This window comes from Bacillus rossius, chromosome 16 (genome assembly GCF_032445375.1).
Source record: "Bacillus rossius redtenbacheri isolate Brsri chromosome 16, Brsri_v3, whole genome shotgun sequence".
Classification (NCBI taxonomy): Eukaryota; Metazoa; Arthropoda; class Insecta; order Phasmatodea; family Bacillidae; genus Bacillus; species Bacillus rossius.
This window is the reverse complement of record NC_086343.1, coordinates 44112063-44132821: the sequence shown is the minus strand read 5'-3', so window position 1 is coordinate 44132821 and position 20759 is coordinate 44112063. Positions and strand designations below refer to the sequence as shown.

Below are 20759 nucleotides of genomic sequence, written 5' to 3'. Positions count from 1 at the left end.
CTCTCTGCATAGCATGTCTACTACTCGCTGGTCTGCAAGAGTTGAATGTGTTAAGCCTTTTGCAATATACTTACTAGGAATCAAGAAGGCAATTGATCAGGCTCTTGACTTGAACATTACTGTGGAAGTTCGAGCTGATTTAAATGGTACTCAGAGCTACCTGGAAAATTTTGAGTGCATTTTAAAGGGGTTCAATTTGGTTTAAAGTCCTGACTTCTATAAATGATACCAGTTTGGTTTTGCAAGCAAGAGATGTTACACTGGATGTAGAAGTAGAAAATATATAGCATTTGATTGAAAACATTGCGGCCATAAGATATAGCTGGGATTCGATTTGGGCTGAATGTAAATGTGTTGCAGAATGTCTAAATATACTACCAGAGTTATCAAAGGAGCAATCAAAAAGAAAACGGTGCAGGAAACAGTTTGCAGATGAGAGTCTTTCTGCAGATGCTTTCGAACAAGCAAACCTAGAAGAACATTTTCACTGGCAAGTATTTAATGTACTGTTGGATGCTGTTATTGGAAATTTGACGAAGCGTTTTGAAGCAGCTAAATACTTGTGTAACATTTTCAGAATCTTGTGGAAATGTCCTGAGATAGAACAGGATCAAGTTCGTGAATGTGGAAGGCAAATTTATGAGAAATATAGTGTGGACATAAGTGAGGAAATATGTGAGGAACTGTTACATCTCAAAGCAATTCATCTTCCCAATCTAGGACAGAAAATTCTTCCACCTATTGATTTGCTGAATGAACTGCATGAAATGAAACTGGACAGTTTATTTCCTAACATTATTGTTGCTCTGCGATTATTTTGCACATTTCCAGTGACTGTAGCACAAGGTGAACGATCTTTCAGTACTCTGTCTAGGATCAAGAATGTACTGCGATCTACAATGTGCCAGGACCGTCTGACCAACCTAGGAACATTAGCAGTGGAAGGCAGGCTTTGCGAAAAAATTAGACTTTAATCAGGTCATTGAGATATTTGCTAATCGCAAAGCTCGCAAAGCACCTTTGAAATAATTTTGAATTTGGAACTCTGTGTTCAGGCTGTGATAAGAGTGCTGTTACTTGTACTGTGTACTTTTATGTAGGTCCTATGTAAAATTTTAATGTTAAATTTTCAACATCTGTTATCTGTGGCCCAGTATAATTTTTACCTCATATTTTTTTAAGTAATTTATTTACATTATGTGGAATTTGCAAGACATGTGATCAGACTGTGGCAGACTACAGGCTATCATTTAAATGATTGTTAAATTTGTAACATCTCTTATCTTACTGTGGCCTAGTTTTCGAGTATAATTTACTGTACTCCAAGTTTTATGTAATATAATTATGTGGAATTCGTGGTGTTTTTGATGCTTATATCATTGTGTTCGACTTAATTTGCATGCCATTTTTCATGTAAATTATTTATGTAGAATTAGTGACTTCCTTGACCAGACTTTGACAGAGTTTATTTTGTACCCCATAATTTTATTAAAATTATTAATGTTAGCATAAATAATTTTCTGACTTTCAATAACATAAGTACATGCCATTTCTTATTTGAAATGTTGTATTTTAATAGGAGAATAAAAAATTTCCTTTCACTGTTGATAACATTAGGTATTTTTAACAGTGATGGAAGGGGGCCCCACTGTTAGTATCCCCTGGGCCCCGGCCTGCTCTCGACGGCCCTGAGTGAAAGTGATACAACAAGCGACAACGATACAAGTACTGATGAGGAAGAGCATTTACCCATCTACTTCAAACAGGGGCGCAACAACTAAATTTCCAAAAGGGGGGGGGGGGGGGGCAATATACCTTTTTATAAAGAATCATCGATCCCCCCTATTTGCGGGGGTCCAGGGGTCGTCCCCCGGGACAATTTGTATTTCAAGGTGGAAAATGGTGCTATTTAAGCAGTTTTATTATCTAAAAATTGATTACACAGCACTTTCTTTGCCCCCGTTTGCCCCTACTTCTAGGTTTCAGAGGGGGGCAAAATACCCTTGACCCCCCTGTTGTTGCGCCCTTGACTTCAAACACACTGAGACTTACGCCAGTGTTTGCAGGTAATTATATTCCAGCCGGTGCATCACTTCGTACGAATTCAGGTGATAGTTCAAGTGATTCGTCGGATGAAAATGAACAGACTGACGTAAATAATATAATCTGGTCTTCTTGTGAAAACTTTTCACCACCAAAACACAACATACCCCAGTTTTTAGAAAATGCTGGACCAAAACATTTACCCCCTCGAAACTCGAAGCCCATAGCATATTTTCAGCTAATGTTTACTTTATCCTTACTACAGCTTCTTGTAAAGGAAACCAATAGATATGCTCAGCAGTTTTTTTATCACAGAACAAGGGTAAATTAGGTACAGGTTTGAGAGCTATTTTTTGGAAAAAAACTTCAGTTGTTGAAATGAAAGCATTTGTAGCATGTATAATAAATATGGGCCTCATAAAAATACCTACACTTTCCTCATATTGGTCTACTGTTCCTTCTCGCAGCATGCCATGGTTTCGAAAAATGTTTTCTCGCAATAGATTTCAACTACTTCTAAAATTTTTCCACCTATCCGATAACAAAAACCTTGGTCTACCAGGTGAATCAAACTATGATCCAGAAGGAAAATGCAAGCCAATTATTGACCACGCAAATAATGTTTTCAAGCACCACTTCACTCCATACCAAATGCTGAGCATTGATGAAAGTTTGGTCGGAACAAAGAGCCATACGTCATTACTTCAATACCTTCCCAACAAACACCACCACAGATGGGGAATAAAATTTTGGATGCTTTGTAATAGTACTGTCAATTACTGCATGGGATTTTATATATACCGTGGTGCTAAAGATCAATTAGATAAGACTAGCATAAAACTATATGGTCTTGGGTACACTGTGATAATGAAGCTATTATCAGGTGTGAATTTACTACGAAAAGGTTAGGGCCTATCACATTTTTGTTGATAATTTTTTTACAAGTGTACCAGTTGCACAGAAACTCTATTCCGAAGAGACTTACCTTACTGGCACTGTTAGGCGGAACAGGAATCATCTACCAGCTGAATTACACAGGCAAAATAAATTTCAGGTTGGGGAGAAAAGGTATTTCAAAAGTAATGAACTGCTGTTATTAGCATATCGCGAAAAGAAATCTCAAACAAAACCAGTAATTTTACTATCAACAAATGGAAAAACAGAAGATGTTCAGTGTACCAAAAAACGGCACGGACTAGAGAGAGTGCGTGAAAAACCAGAAATCATTCACAAATACAATAAATACATGGGTGGTATAGACACAAGTGATATGATGCTGTATTGTTACCTCGACGAAAGAAGGTCATTGAAATACTGGAAAAAAGTATGTTTCAATATATTTGGCCGTATGGTACTCAACAGTTATATTTTGTACAAAATGAATACAGATGGTAACATTCTGACAAGATATGAGTTCGTCTCTGCTGTAGTGGACAGTCTCGGGAAAGAGTGGTTAGAACAGCAACACCAACAACCTGGTGACACTAACGAAAGTGTGGCGTCATCAGGAATTCTGAAACTGTTATTGAAGAAAGAAAAAGAATGTTGTGTTTGCAGTGTATCGAGTAAACGTCAGGGAGGAAAAAGAAAGCGTTCGAGGACAGTTTGTGCAAAATGCCATAAAGGGTTGCATGGTGTTTGTTTTAGTAAACACAGCTGCTAGGACCAGTGAATATGTATTTGACTATAGTTGTGATGGATTTATCGTTGTTGTTATCATGAACTACCAATTAATTTTATATTTTTAATTGGAAAAAATGTGATAATGCAAAATGCTGATCAAACCAAGACAATATTTTTCTTCTAAAATTTGAAAGTCAGTTTCACCTAAATTTGTATAAAGGCATACAATAGTTATGCATAATTTTTTAATTACATCATTTACTTTTTAAATTACATTAATAACAGAATTATTATTATTAAAAAAATTATAAAGATTCAAAATACACTATATAGTTGGAGTTATGCTAAGAAAAGATTTCATTTGAATTGTCACACAGTTAGAAAAGCAATTTTTTTTTTTTTTTCAAAAATTATTATTACAATAAATATTGGAAAAAATTACATTACCATTATACTATCATATAGAAAAACAATTAAATATTTAAAAAAAATTCTAACCAAAGAATATTACTGTCAAAACTACTCCCTATCCACATTACAATCCATAAAATTTTTTTCATATTTTTTTTTTTTAAATTTAAAAAACAACAAATATAAAATATGATGAAAAATTTTATGTTTAAACATGAGAAGTGACAGAAGAAAACATTAATCTATAAACAGTAAAAATTTTATAGTTATAACAGTAAAGGTAAAAAGTCATTAAAATTAAACTCTAGAGATGCAATTTAGTTAAAAATGACCTGGCACTATTAGCACTACCATGTACCATCATAGCAGAGGCTGGCACTAAGAGGGTTAACATTTTTTTGATCATATTATGTAAACAATGTACCTTACACCAATGGTTAAGTATAATTCACCAATAGGAAATCTGAACAAATATGTTTTTGCTCAAATGAAGCTAAGTTAGTTACTAAGGATCTAACGGTTGCTCATTTCTATCAGGTCAAGAAAAACAAATAAATCTGATAATCCTTCAAAATGTCATATTCTAAATAATGACAGTATGAAATTAAATTCACTACCAAATACATTTAAGTACTCGGACTTGAAATCAGTGTTCTAAGAGCTGGACCTAAGGGATTAAAGTAAACCCATGTACATGTTTAAATTAAACTTAACAAGTGAGTAAATCAAATATGTAAGGAACTCTAAGATCATAAAGTTAAATTGTTGAATGTCTTGACAGGCAACGGTTTGAATCAAAGTATTAGTGTATGAAAAGTATTTTAACAAAATTACAATTGCTAGAATACAGGTCTTTAAAATGAATTTTGGCGTGACTTTCGGACAGTGATTCAAAATATTCTATTTTAAATAGACAGTAAATTTCAGTCACGTTCTTACTTGATATTTCCTTGGCTATATGAATGTGTTAAACAGCTCTCCACGTGACGATAATCCACATCATGAGTTGGGGTCAATTGCTATATTCTGGAATCCATGGATGGATTATTGGGAGGATCACACCAACCGACGTTCCTCCTTCCTTGCAGGTCCTGGACTTGCTCGGAACTGGTGAACCCACTGTCTTGAATCGCAGCCTCCTCAGAACTGTAACTGGCTTCTGTGTTTATTCCGAATGGACAGTGTATTTGTTCTGCTCTTCGGTCGTGATTGGTGACTTCCAACTTTGACGAATAATCTGGTTGTCTTGTAGAACTTTTCTATCAACAATATAATATTCTCAATAAGCACGCAATTCTATTTTATTTGTAATGTAATAACATTACTACGCTACCACGCAAGTAACTGATATGCGAAAATGCAACTAAATAAATAAAATTCCTAGAATCCAATTGCAGAACTAACTATCGGGTCTGACTGATATGCCAAAAATTAAAAAAAATATATTATAAAATGCAATTGCAGCGCTGCCTATGGGATCCAGTTGTGAACTTAAAACCATCCAAAGATTAACAAGACATAAATAAATACACAAAACACACACACATATATATATATATATATGTATATAAATGTGTACTGTGAACCTAAACCATCCAAAGGTAAACAACAACACATAAATAAATAAACAAACAAAAAAATTCTATTAGATCAAATTGTGAATCTAAACCATTCTCGAACCAACTTAATCTCATACACAAAATTTCATCAAAATTGGTCCAGCTGTTTAGGAGGAGTACAGTCACATACACACCTACAGAAGATAAGCAACTTTGTAGTGGTTAAAGTTTCAGGACATACACTCACAAATTTCATCATTTCACATTTTCCAATATTTCAGTAAATACATTTGTTTAAAAATTCATCATGTTGATTGACTGATTTTTTTTTCACCTTCATTTTGACCATTTAAGTGTTTGTGTTTAAAGCAGTTTTGTCTTTTTCCTTGTGCAGGAGGGAAAATCGTTCATAGTGCTGGATGCCTCAGAGTTTGTGAAGGTGATGCCGTTATGGTACAAGCATGGCAACATGGCCAGTTTCATCCGGCAGCTCAACATGTGTAAGTTAATCACAGAAAATACATTTGTCAATGTGACCATGTTAGTAATCTGCACTGTTACTTAACCAAATTCCAGGTAACAAAAAAGATAAAGATCATTGACGAAGCTTTCGACTGGCTTTTCAGATCTCAGTGTAATGGAATGTAGTTTTTGGTTCCAGTGAAATTTCAAATGTGAATTTTACGATTAGCTGTAGTATTTATCTCGGCCTGTAAAGGTGCTCTGAAGATATCAGAAGAAAATTACAAAAATTATAGTGACGAACACAAGAACTGTTGCACATGAAACTGATGCTACTATGTTAGCAGCTGCTTCAGAACAGGTGTGTTGGAAGGTTGTATCGTTATGCACTTGTTATGACAGAACTGTCAATAATTAGCTATGTTAAAAAAAACATATTTTTTAAAATAATATAAAAATTCATGACAGTTTTCGGCCGTCAACAAAACTGGAAAAAATTTCAATTAATCCTTAATCCTATTTATGCTGAAGCAATAATGTGAGGTCAAGTTGATGCCTGTTATTTTGATCTTGCAAAAGCTTTCGACACAATTAATCATAATAAATTACTTTGAAAACTATAAAATCTAGAATTAACAATTAAGTACTTAATATGGTTCAATAGTTACCTTAAGGAACAAAGTTTTTAGGTTTCAATCAACAATATATATACATTGCAATTTACAATTACATCTATCCCTCACTTAGCACGACTAATGCATTCCAAAAAATGCTAGTGTTATTCAAATTCGTGTATTCTGAAACATTATTTTACATAAATAGCAAGGTTAATTTATTTAGTGTGTTCTAAAATTGTGTAGGAAAATATACTTTACGTAATATAAATGCGTAGAATAACACTCAACTATAAATATGTCACACCATTAATCTTTATATCCCTCCCATCGCACTTTGTATGACAAATATGACACCGCGTGACGTGAGATACATGGTTATGTACTTTATCATCAGTCAGCTGGCTGACTTGCCCGCCCGGGCGTGACCTTCAACTCACGTCGCGTACCTTTCCAAACCATCCTTTACTGACAGTGAAACTGATATACTGTCCGGATAATTATATTTTAATTTTTCAAAAATTAAAGTGCTTACCCATTCGCGTATCACCATCTGGTACATACCAATCCTGTCAGGCCAGTGATTTTTTTTCATTGCAACATTCATTTCACACCTTTCCATGTGACTCAAATGATCATTTCTGTTCCAGTATCTAATGACAAATATGTTCCCGCTAGTACAACCAACAGCATCAGACTTATATAAACTTTTGGTAAGAGTCCTTATTTCTTATGATTGTGCGCACAGTTGACGTGCTTAAAAATAAAGTACGACCAACATAAGCATGGCCTCCATGACAATCTGCGCGCCGTAATACTTCTAGTTTTGTCTCAAATACTTGAACCCGATGTATGAGTGATCAAGCCGGTACAGTTACCGGCAGCTGAATGGGCAGACGTTGCTTTTGTTTGAGCAAATTCCCTGCCACTGGCTAGGCTGAGTTCACGGCCCGATCTGTGGCCAGGCGACAACGGTACGGCACGGCGGCATACACGCGGACGTAAAAACATTTGGTCCTTTACACTTCATAGCCGGAGTTTAACTTGCCACAGCTGATGTTTGTACAACAGCCGATAGCGTAGACGGACCTGTGCGGGCATATCTTCCCCTCTTGTTTGGCTATCTGTATCCCACGGCACATCTGTTGTTTACAGAAGTTGAAACAGACATTGTGTCGTTGTGCCAGACTTTTTTTTTCCTGCTGAGATTTCGTGCTAACTGAAATTTACAGACGTGCTATTCAAGACTAGGTCAGTAAAATTAAGATTGTGCTAAATTAATTTGCGCAATCTGAAGACGTGCTAAGTGAGGGATAGGTGTAGCTAGTTCTGGTGTTTAACAAGGAGGTATTTTATTGCCTTTATTATTTAATATTTTTTATTGATATTGTAAAAGTATTAAACCCTCTCACGGTGTACTGTTTGCAGATTATTAAAAAAATATATTTATGAAAATAAACACTTTTCAGGACAATGTTTTAATTCAAAATGATTTATGTGTGATTGCTGAATAGTACAATTTAAATAACCATGGGAAAACTTTTTACATTTTTAAATTTGATTATGAATAAGAAAATCAAACATTTGAAAAAAAGCAAATTGGTTCAAGATTTAGTCCTCACACTTGATTTGAAATTACTTTTCAATCATCTCACGAATCCATTATAACTAATCCCAACAGAACACTTGCCTCATTGAATATATTATTATGACTCTAATATATTTTCAAAATATATATTTTTATATCCTCTTGGTGAGATCAAAGTTTTAATACAGTTCTATTATTTGGAACAATCTAAATAAATCTAACAGTGACAAAATAGATAAAATAAAACTTACATATCACAGATCTAGAATTTCTAAACTAAGTTGATGACAATATTTGCTGGCAAAGTTATAAACTAGAACGTGATCAGAGGTTTGAGGCTGTAATGGAACGAAACCAGCGAAATAGGGTTCGGTTCAATAAAAACAAATATGTTTTTAATATTCAACAGGTTCATTACATGGGGCATATTGTCACTGCAATGGGTTAGCAACCTGATACGATGAAAGTGGCTTTCATTAAAGACATGGGACTACCAGCATGCAAAAAGATGTAGAAAGATTTCTTGGCATCGTAATATTCTTGTCGAAGCTTGTTCCTAACCTTTCAGAAGCCACAACCTCACTTCAGATCTTTTAAAAAAGGATGTATGGCGTTGGAAGCACAAACAGGAACTGGCTTTAAAATGCCTGAAAGGCCTTCTGTGTGACAGTATATTATACATTCACGTCAAAACTAAAGCCAATTACTTAACTTTACACCCAGTCTTGGCTATTAAAAACCATGTATGGTCATGTTTTTATTATTCTACTGATGTTAATGACCTTTTTGGTCAACTAACGAACTGTATTTACGAAAAAATTGATACCTATATTCCGCTATCTTTAAAAAACAAGTAGAAATTTTCTCTTTGGTTCTCAAGTGAATTAATACATGCTCTAAAATCTAAGAAACATTTTCACAAGCCCTACAGAAGAAACAATATTTTATTCTACTATTCACAGTTCTCTCATTCACCAAGATTAGTGAAATCTTTAATAAAGCACGAAAAAATACATTGGACTTGATCTACAAAAATAATATTAAGAAAAACCCTAAACAAATTTGGGAGGTATGTAAAATTAATGAATGATTGTTATTACAAACAAGTATCTCTTAGTGGGCCTAAATGGTGATATTTATAATGATACTAATGAAGTATCAAATGTATTTCCACAGTATTTCTCTAGTGTTAATGTGACTCCAAATTCTATTCCCCCCGTGACTATCTTCTGAGTCTATATCTGTTCCTACTAGTGGTGCACAGATGCGGATACCGATTAATCGTAATCAGCGATTATGGGTACTTTCCGATTAATCGTAATTGGCGATAATCTAAACGATTACTTTGCCGATTATCTACGTCCCGGCGTAATTAAGTAGGTTTTTACTGTGTAATATTTTGTTACACATTTTAGGACGAAATACGGTAATATTTGTATATATTACAAAATTCATCCAACTCCGTCAGATCTTGATTACAGATATTTAGTTAAGTTTAATAAATCTCATTGCCTCGAACAATAAAAAATACATTTTTCCTACACGTTTATTTACGTTTAGTCTTTTGTTCTGTCTTATGTTTAGTGGCCTTGTACATTACCTACAGCCAGAGACGTAAAATAGATGGCACGCAATCAAAATACCACAAGCAGTTGCAGTGTATTCTATGACAATCAATCTTTTCGAGTCGTAGTAGCAGTTCAAAATCGCGGCCCCGATTCCTTCTAGTGTTTATCACTGCGTTTTACCAACTCGTTATGGGTGTCTTTGGTAACATTAGCCGTTGTTGTGTTATTTGTAATGTGACGTGAAAAGTGAAAAAGTATTTATAATTTTATATATTCAGTCAACATAAATAAAATCACATGCGCTAGAATTGGTTTTGTGTCATTTTTATATAAATATAGTGAGATGGCGATTAGGGAGAAAAAAAGTGAAGAGTGGAAACATTTTTCTATAAACTCAAGTGAACAAAATAAAGCAACATGTTTACATTGTTAAACAGTAATTTCTCGTGTTGGTGGTAGTGGTCTGATCAATCAGCAGGGATCAACGACCTAGAGATATATAGACTGCTTATCACCCTGCTTTCAGCGCCAATTGCTGCTGTCGACGGCATACTGGGGAACTACAATCCGAGCGAGAGAGACAGAGAACTGATTTGACAGAATGGTGGGCAAAACATGGCTGTAAAAGCATTGGTTCTTATGGGAGAAAGATGCGAGTTGCTAGTAAATTCCCTAAAATTGTAGGTTTTCCGCAATTTTACAGTTTTTGCGGGTAATACTTAAAGATGGAACGAGTGAAATATAATTTTAAATACAGTTTCATCGTAGTGCGATGTGTAAATACGACATTAAATGCGCTAGAAAATAGCTAACCATTCTTCGACACAACATTTGTGACCAATATGTAGATCAGTTATTGAACCTATTATATATGTATTTCGTGTAGGTTATTTGATACATTACATAAATTTATCTCATCACTAAGTACTATTAATATAAAATAATCGACTGCAATGGAATAATAACCACTTTTAAATAATTTGTGTGGGTTTGTTATTATTGTAGTCGTATTCGTTCATTACGAGTTTTAGTTGTGTCACGTAATTTTACATAATGAACATAATTCATCCCGTAATATTACATATTAACTTAGTACACTGCTACTTTTCTGCTGTCACCGTACGTCGTCTGCTAACAAAGCACTGTTTGCCCACCATTCTGTCAAATTCAATTGGAATCAAAGATGTCCTCCCACTAGCAGTCTATATATCTCTAGGTCGTTGGCAGGGATACACTACTACTAACCTATGGAACCACATCAAGCAAATGCATCCGGATAAATTAGTGGAGAAGTGTGCTCTTGTAACCACAGATGATTGTGATACAGATGGGGTTCCAAGAAAAGTAATGCAATTGACTCAAACAAAAATAACAGACATCATGGAAAAGAAAATATTGTATGATGTGAATGACCCAAGAGAATTAGAACTGACAGAGTTAATAGCTGAAATTATTTGTGAAGATAAGCAACCTTATGCGATAGTTGATAATAATGCTAGTTTTCCGCAACAAAAACTTACCCATTGTAAATTACAATTATTAGACTGTAGTTCAAGTTGTTTACAATAACAAATATAAATAAAAGTTAATTTAATTTACACTTTGCAATGACTTAATAGTGTATTTTATATTTTTATACTGTTATTTTAACTGTATTCTCAGTTTTACCTAATCTTGTTATTAAATTCACATGGGAATAAAAATTTTTGTGTGCATTATTACACTTAAAAAAATTTGTTCATTATAATCGGTAACTGAATCGGTATTTGCCGATTATTGCTCTCATAATCAGTAATCGAATCAGTAGTTGGTAAAGTCATATCGGTGCACCACTAGAAAATAGCCAAAATGATTCCACTTTATAAAAATAGTACAAAATTAGATGTCTCAAACTACATACCTAGGTATATCTTTAATCAATGGGTTTCCTAAAATTGAAACAAATTATATCAAAATTCGTAAATTTTCAACTTCATAATATATTATTTAGTAACCAACATGGTTTCAGGTCTGGAATGTCTTCTAGTAACCTACTTACTTTTCTTAGTCCTTCATATAATATAGTTACCAATAGGGTTCAGGCAGATACATGTTATTTGGACTTAGCTAAAGCCTTTGATACAGTAAATCATTCCTTAATAAGTTATTCCATTTTGGCCTATGTGAGAATTATGTTAAATTGGTTTTCATATTACATTACCAAAAGATGCTTTTTTGTATCTATTTATTGATAATTCTCTGTACAGTGCGTGTTCCGGTATACCTCAGGGAGGTACACTCTCATCTCGCCTCTACTCAGCCTCCCTGTTGGTAGATTTTTTGCTGATGATCAGAAAATCTTTAAAATAATTTATACGTTAAATTATTGTTTATTATTACAAGAAAATATTATTGAAGTCAATAATTGGCATTTACAAAATCTGGTCAAACTTAATAAAAATAAAACCAAGGTCATACCATGTACTAGTAAATACCTTCCAGTTGAATATGAGCACAAATTAGCTAATTCTTTAATCTCTAAATCCCCTTTCATAAAGGATAATGGTGTCATTCTAGATTCTAAATTATATTTTTACAAACATGTTGATTATTTATAGTCTCATGCTCCTCTTATAAAATGTATTACTTCTTATGCAATTAATTCAGGCTCTATTATCTCACTCTATTATCTGGAATGGCATCAATCGTACTGATATTGAAGAAATTGAAAATATTCAAAATAAAGTTATCCATTTAATTATTATGATGAATTTCCTACTACCTAATTTAACTCTTCTTGTAGACTGTTAGGGCCTATCATCATGACACAAATTTTGTTCATAATTGTTATCTTTCTAAATTAAATTGCTTATATATCGAGAAGTCCCCAATTTAATATCCGCTGACGTTCAACCCTGTATACTCTTGCTACTAATAATGAATTTATTTACAGGCTTATATTAAATTATGATAAAACTTTTTGAATTCTAATTGTGTCTAACTGCAAGTGCAAACTTTAATTTTTTTATATTGTGCTTAGTTTTTAAGTCCAAGTCTGTTATTTTTAGCAATTATGAATAAGCAATTTTTTTGTTATATTGTTTCCTTTCATGTTATTTTGTGTTTTTGTGTGTATCTGTTGTCATCACTGCTAGTGTGTGGTACTCCTGCCCTCGTGTGTTGGCCGTCTGTGGTTGTTATGCCTGCTGTGGTACCGACGGTGGTGGGATTCCATACCGTTGCACCGTAACTATGTATTTGTCTATACGTGTCACGTCAACGAGGTGCTCAATACGGCTTTAAAGCTGTCCCGAGCCAGAAGTGGCAGTCGCAGTTGCCAAAATGAAAATAAGCCCAGCAAAGAATGCGTGAGAATACTGTACCATCAATATCTACGCCTAACAAGTTTAGAAATTATAAAAAAAATGAATAAAGGTAAAAATACTACAATTTAGTAAGCGATAACACATGAAAAACACCCATAAATATGTCTGAACAAAGTTCTACAAGTCCCCGTTACTTTGCGTACATATATCTATGCAGCAGAAAAAGGTAAAGAAATTTACAATTATTTAGAAAACCATACAAATTACCAAATTTCTGTTTTGACCCAAAGTGCATTTAAGTTATGGTGCAGCAGAAAGTTCATGTGGAGTGCAAAGTGCAATAAAAATAAAGTGAAAAATAAAGTTTGTCTCTGGAAAAGGGAACGAGCCAGATTCTATTACAGTAAACAGGCTACACGATGTTAGTTGCAATATTCGGTGAACACACCATAGATGCAAATGCAAACACGAGTGGAATGCCTCGGCACTCACGTGATCGATAGTTGTAGCGCAACAAAACATCTACATCAAACTTGAAGTCTATAAGTGAGTTTTTTGACTGCTCTAAACATCGGATGCAGTAAGGGGCGTGATCGTAGAAACTCTAAACTGAGTAATTTCCCCGAAACACCAGAAAAATGGGTGAAAATGCAAAGGTATTGCTGTCCAGCTATAGCCCATCATCACTAAAGTTTAAGCGCCACCAAAACTCATTTACTCATTGCAGGGGACATGTAAATAGCAGTTCAAACAAGAGTTGCAGAACCAATGCCCACAACAGTTCTCTCAAAAGGCACATCACGCAGAAAAAAGTGTCAGTTGGTCTGGATTTGCTGCGCAACAGTGCAGCCCCTGCCACAGCATTAGTGAAGCGAGGGATATTAAGCAAATATTTCCGGCCTGTCCGTAAAGTTTACCACGTAATTATGTCTCTTGCACCCAAGTCTGGCTGCGAAACTCGGGTGTTACTGGCTTACTTGAAGGAACGTAGCGACCACACGGGTGGCCCAGGCGTCCCCCGCTCGTCTCGGCAGCCACGGTGGTCAGGACAATCAGGCTCGGCGACACAGACAGAATTCTCACGCCGTGCCCCGCAGGCAGCACCGCGCAGCGGCATGCAGCGAAAACAACCGCGAAGGCCGAGAATTCCGGTACGGGGAGTACAGTATGCGGTAAGCTCACACACGCGAAAATAGTCCCACTACAGAGTAAAGTGAATTAATCATAAACCAATTTAAATAAATTATCAAAGCATACAACAAAAATATAAAGAAATAGCATTTAAAAAGAGAACTAGAAAATGCTGCACGAGAGACACTGAGATGTGCAGCGTACAACACCCACTGTTAAAGTCTTATGACTGTCAGTGCGCATGGCACAAATTTAAATAAAATAAAAATAAATTAAAAAAATTTGGTTCAGTACCCAGAAAGGTTGCAGAGGATAAGGCTAAAACTTCAGTGGCACACACTTGTGACCTTGGACACCATTGTGCACTGGCCTCTTGATTATATTAAAATTTTAAAGAACATATTTTTTTATTTATTCCTTTAAATTTAATAGACTTTCAAGGTTAAGATATAATTACGTATTGTTGTAATTTAGGTGTTAACCTTTAAGTTTAAGTTAGATGATTTTAGTTTCATCCATGCTGCTCATAAGGGGCAGAGAAATGTACTCAAAGGGCATGTGGTACTGTATTTTGGCCAGGAATGTCATCAGATATCTCCAGTTTTGTTGCAAATTGTGAAATATACAAAAATAATTCCAAAAAAATCGAAACTGAGGCGACCACTTCTTCCACACCCGGTTCCTGGTCAACCCTGGCATAGGAAGGCATGGACACTACTGTGAATGAGTAGAGCTGCAGAAACTGAGAAATGAAACACGTGCATGTGTCATTGGGCACTTGGAGTCAATGTTTTCTAGGTTAGGAATTCCAGCAGTTGTTTGTGTCTGGGGTGGTAGTGATGAATTCCTTGCAATTTGACCAGTTTCCTCGCGAGTGGAATTTGTTCACCGAACATCCAGCCCTCACTACACCCAGTGTAACAGCATGTTCGGACTGTGAAGGTAACTGGTAAGTCAGCCTTGAAAGAGCCCAGCGACACTCGGCTGGGCCCTGACTCAGCTGCTCATGGGTCGCCGACAATATACTTACGAGTCTAGGTTTGAATTGCCAAAGAGGTTTCACTTCTATCAAGGGTTCTTGAGTTACATGCATTATGTTTTTATTCATCTCTAACATTGTTTATTTTCTACAAAAAACAATATTCAGCAAGTTATTGTTTTGTATCTAAAGTGTTTGTAAAAAAAAGTGTGGGCTGTATAAGGTTATTTTTTCTTTCAAGATTGTGGAGATTATGCAATTTTTCACGAGCCCACAAGCATACAAAATCTTCAGAAACATTTTTTTGGGTGTGTAGTTTATATACTTATGTTTATGTGAAACTTTGTTTAGAATATATTCTTTTAGAACTTTACAAGGACCACAGCTTGTTGAGAAATAACGTGCTTATTTTGTGTGTGTGTCGCCGATGCGGAATGCATGTGCAAACAGCGAGGGCAGAAAGTCCTAATTCTTTTTTTCTATAGAACCTGTAATAGTACCACAAAATCTGATACATAGGTACCCTCCTACAATAGTTTACTATAGATTAAATATTTTTTAACATGACAACATCAGTACGGAGTGGACAATTTAATAATAATTAAAGCAGGAGCCCCACAAGACAGCAGTTTAGGGCCGGTTCTATTCAATATTTATCTGTATGATATGCCTACACCCGCGCACTTATCGGTCCAGTTTGGCTGATACGCAGACGATGCGAATATCCACATCATTTCATCAATAGGAGCTTTAATCTCAACAATAAGGATAATAATATTCATCATAATTATTTGAGAAAGACAAAGTAGGAGTCTTAACCTATCGATCAGTATGTTTGGATCCTTCCACGATGAGTAATCATTCTCTTCCGCCGCCAGCTTCCTTATATGTTTATAATTGCTAGAGTCTGGTAGATGCCAGGTATCCCTGCCTGGCTGAATCCTTGTGTTCAGAGCCACAGTGATCTGTTTGTCAAGCGACATGACCAAATAAGCTTTCTTTCTATGATTCATGGCCATGCAAAACTGAAGAACAGCCTATGTCTGGAGCAGTTAGGGTGCAGACTTTGGGAGGTTGGTTCAAAGAATCAAAGGGACTATTATTGTAGGACCAGCAAATCATCCACGTTCCTATGTAGTAAAGTTGCCAAATGGTAGAAATGTGTAATGCTCAGAAAGAGTTCTTAGCCCAGATAAAAGAGCTTTGCTCCAGAAAGAAATGACATTTGAGTTGGTACACCAGGAGGCAAAAGCTGATAGGGAAACAGTAATGCATATAGCTCATGGCATAACAAGGCTTATTTCCTTACAAACAGGTGGCTTTCTGGTTTCATAGAACAGTGCAGAGCAGGGAGTAGGCCAGGGAACTGTCTTTGGAGGAAGACTGTTCGGTGAATTCTATAGTGGATGTCTCTGTCAACAACAAAATTGACCCAAAATCTAAATTTAGTCGATTCCTGAAACAATCAACAAGGTATCGGTGCTCTTAATATGTTTCTAAATGAAGTGTTTAAGGTTTTGAGTTGACAGGTTCTGCATTGCATGTTCTATGTTTATTTATTTAGTTACAATTTCTGTTTGCATAATCTCTGTTGGAAAGCAAGATGAGCACAGTGTGTTTGATGATGAATGTCTCAAAAATCTATTGTTCAGTGTAACTGTATTTTATGTAACAATGTCTAGTTCTACGAGGTATTGTTTCTCATCGTTCATTACATGTTTTTGTTGGAAAAGATGTGTGGAGAGTGTTGGAAGACTGGCAGTGGTGAAGCAGTTTATGTGTATGGTGGAGAGACTGATGGTGTGAATAAAATGTCAACCACCTGAAATATGTATTACAGAAACATACTATATTTTTGATTAGCTTTTTCCTGAGATAATTCAGGGTTTTGTGCAGGGCTCTGGCTTTTTGATGCTCTCCCATTGGTTGTGCTCGCGAAATAAAGTATCGCCAACTGTTAGTTGCAGTACCTATGGCTTCGTAATTTGTGAATGTTTACCTGATGCAGATGGTTTCCGGAAGGTGGTGACCCTGGATAATGGAATGACCTCCGGGAACACCATGGAGTATTCTCACCCTCATTTCGTCAAGTCCTGTCCGAGCCTCATCGAGAACATCAGGAGACTGGTGAGTGGCTGATGAGAAACTGGTCCTCACTGTGATGGATGAAATGTCGTTAATCCCCGTTATCTACTACGCTTTGATGTGTGTGATTATTGTCACTTTCCCTTTAGCATTGAAGGAAAATAATTTCAGTGAAGGCTCTTTAGTTTGGCACATTGTGGGTCACGGCCGTGCCAGATTATTGAATGTCATTATAGTGTACAGGATAACAGAAATACCAAACAAACATCAGTGCAGCAAAAAGATATTTGAAACAAGTTGTAATAAATTGCAATATGGGAAGAAAAATATACATGACCATTACTACTTCTAAAATTTTCTGATATCATGTTGCTTCCATGTAAACAAATGCCGGAATTCACTGGAAAAAATCCGAACGAGAGCGGCTGAATCGGTGCCGGACTACAGAGAGCGTGAAGCCGAAGAATGCGATGTCAAAGAGCTCGACTGTACTGACATACAGTAGTGCACCTAGGTATGTGCAGTTTCCTTTGGTGCTGTCAACCAGTGGTGGTCGGTGTGCCGTGAGTGTGTTTGGTTCCAGTGTGGGGAGTAATAGTGGGAGTTTGAGGGTTTCTCCCCCCAGAAGATCTTAGCTCTTGGCTGTGGAAATGTAAACATTTCACATAAATGATGTTATTAATATTAGTAAATGTTCTATTGTTACTACTATAAAAGTTTTAGTAAAATAAAAAAGAATACTTAATGTGGGCTTAGAACTAAAATTATTCCTTTATTTGACAACAAAACATCACTTGGACTTTACATAAAATGTACTCTACGTCTTAAAAAAGTGTCAGGAAAACATAAAAATTTAAATATTTAAGGTTAAATTAGCAAACAAGTTGACCCATAATCTCTTACCACTGCAGCTGAAGAACTTAACTGCTTATAGATTGCACTTAGCAGATAACTTAATGTCAGCACAATATCATTGCACCTAATTTGGTTTCATTTTATAAGTAAATATAGTTGGGATTAATTAGTATGTATTTACCGGATTTACTCGAGTAAAAGCCCGCTTTTTTTCCTCCAAATTTTCGACTCCAAAAAAGGGGAGGGGGCCTATTTGCGAATTTGGGGGAAAAAATAGATTTTTCTTTTTTTCAGGTATGAAAAACTAATATTTAATAAAAGCAAAATGAAAAACTGCCACAATTAATTAAACGCCAATTAAATTTTGATTAAATGAAACAGCTGGCGGAACGACTGGCAAGTCGTGCGTCTTTGTTCTAATGAGGGAGGGTGGGGGAGGCAGCGAGTCCGCAGGAGGGAGAGAGAGGCAGCTATACTGCAGGGGGGAGAGGCAGAGGCGTGGCTTAACCTCCCTCCTGCCAGCTAGCCAGCCAACCAGACCCACTTCCCTTCCTCCTTCACTTCCCCTCTTCTTCCCCTCTTCTTCTCCGACAACACTGCACATCAACACAAGCGCGCGAGTCCAGCTTTCTTTATCTTTATGTCGTTTGAGATACGACTAACTGCGTACGTCTGTCACACCTTACGACAGTCCTACTGAGAACGGACAAACTATAATACCAGTCTCTGTATCACTGCCGCTTACAAAATCACCTCCCGCCGCTCACAATACATGGCTTGCTGTTTGATGCATGCCAAGCTGCCCTGCCCTCAGATAAATCCAGAAAAACACATTTTTAAATTTTTTCTCAAAAGTATTTACAAAACAAGGAGGGGGGGCGTATACACGGGTGGGGCCTTTAGGTGAGCAAATACGGTAAGTATATATTCAGCAAAAAACTGAATTTTTGGAAAATGTAAACTGCAACAACATACACTTGTAAATATTTTTTTAGTGATTAGCATGTTTTAAATTCCTACCTTCTTATCCTGCTGGAATGGGTTAGTAATTCTGTTTCACTGGTATATGGCTCATATCTATAATGTAGCAACAACTCTTGACGCAGTTGTAAACTGGTAATAAAAGCTGTAGCAAAGCTGATTGGAAGCAGCTCTTGCCGCAAGGCTGCGTGGCATCTCACCATAGCACAGCGCTACACACCATGTTTGTGTCATGAGCACAACAGATGATAGCACGGTGAGCACAACAGAAGATAGCACGGTGGGAGCGCTTGTGAAAGCGATTTTACAGCGTTCCTCTGCCGCTGCTGGTAGGCCGAGGGAGTGGTGGGAGCGGACCCAGCTACACTGAGATTTTGTGTAGCCCTGAGGCGCGTTACAATTCAACCATACAGCAAGGGAATATTCTCTGAAAAGAATGATAGGATAGCAACCTAAAGTAATGTTATAAGGAAGATGGTATAATTTGTTACAACAGCTTCGATAATGTTAACTTGGTATGGATACAGTAACATTTGACAGACTGTGTGTGGAAATGTAGATGGTACTACAACATGTGTGCACTGCCTAAGTCTTGTTTTTGTGGGGTTTTACTTATAAAATATATATATATATTTTTTCAATATTTATGGACAGAGGAGTTGTAAAGATACTTTTTTTTGCTGACATTAAAGGAAAATAACTCTCATAAAGAGTAGAGTGATATGGTTTTCCTGACCTCGAAGCTTATCGAAGAATATATTGACGCGATGTGGTCTGTTGCGCCCCACGTCAGCAGCGGGTGGCAAATCTCTGTGGTTTCTCGACAAAGCACCGGCCTGCCGCCGGCAACCAGTGGCTCATACTTTCATGCTGTTTGGTCAAGAATGTGACAGTGCGCAAACACAAATGAAGGTACTGTGAACTTGGCTGGGACGTGTCAGAACAGTTGAAGCACTCGTATTGCCGCTGTGTTCCCTCTTGCCAGGCCTGGCCACGTGTCCCCGGGGAGGAGCCAGACGCGGTGTTGCAGGTGAGGCCGAAGCGGGGCAGCGTGCCGGTGGGCCAGGTGCTGTCGCAGCTGCAGGAGGCGAGCAGCGCGCAGGAGATGCTGTCCGCACAGCTGCAGCTGATGCGCTCCAAGCACGTGCAGCTGGCCAGCGAGCTGGAAGCCCTGCGCAAGGTCGCGCTCGCCAGGAACCAGCCCGTGAGTCCCTCTCTGCTGTAGCCTCATCGTCGCACCTGTATTTTAGGGCGTCAAAATTTGGATAAAAAAACATCTCGTGTAAACGTCACATGATGTTTTTGGTCTTGCTATTGGATTCCGAGCTCTTTGTAAAGGTATTTTTTCCCCTGTAAAATGATGTAGTACATATTTCAAAGTATAAATCTAATATTTATTCGGACATTACCACTTACTTATTTAATTAACGGAAATACGAAGTTGTCAGATGTGTAAATTTTCTTTTAAAGATGTTTTTAAACGTTTTAACCCTTATCTGTTCATTTTGTCGCCGCGGTGTACCGCTTATAAAATTGTAGCCAGCTCTAGTGGCAA

The 20759-nt window shown here is 36.6% G+C and overlaps 1 protein-coding gene across 1 annotated transcript in view; it reads left to right on the top strand.

Annotated features, from left to right (window-relative positions):
- LOC134540439 (heat shock factor protein-like) overlaps window positions 1-20759 on the top strand; it is a 58218-nt gene that overhangs the window by 20463 nt on the left and 16996 nt on the right. The window contains exons 3-5 of the mRNA XM_063383189.1: window positions 6031-6136; window positions 17292-17410; window positions 20235-20408. Coding sequence (XP_063239259.1) covers window positions 6031-6136; window positions 17292-17410; window positions 20235-20408 — 399 coding nt within the window. The remainder of the gene's footprint in view (window positions 1-6030; window positions 6137-17291; window positions 17411-20234; window positions 20409-20759) is intronic.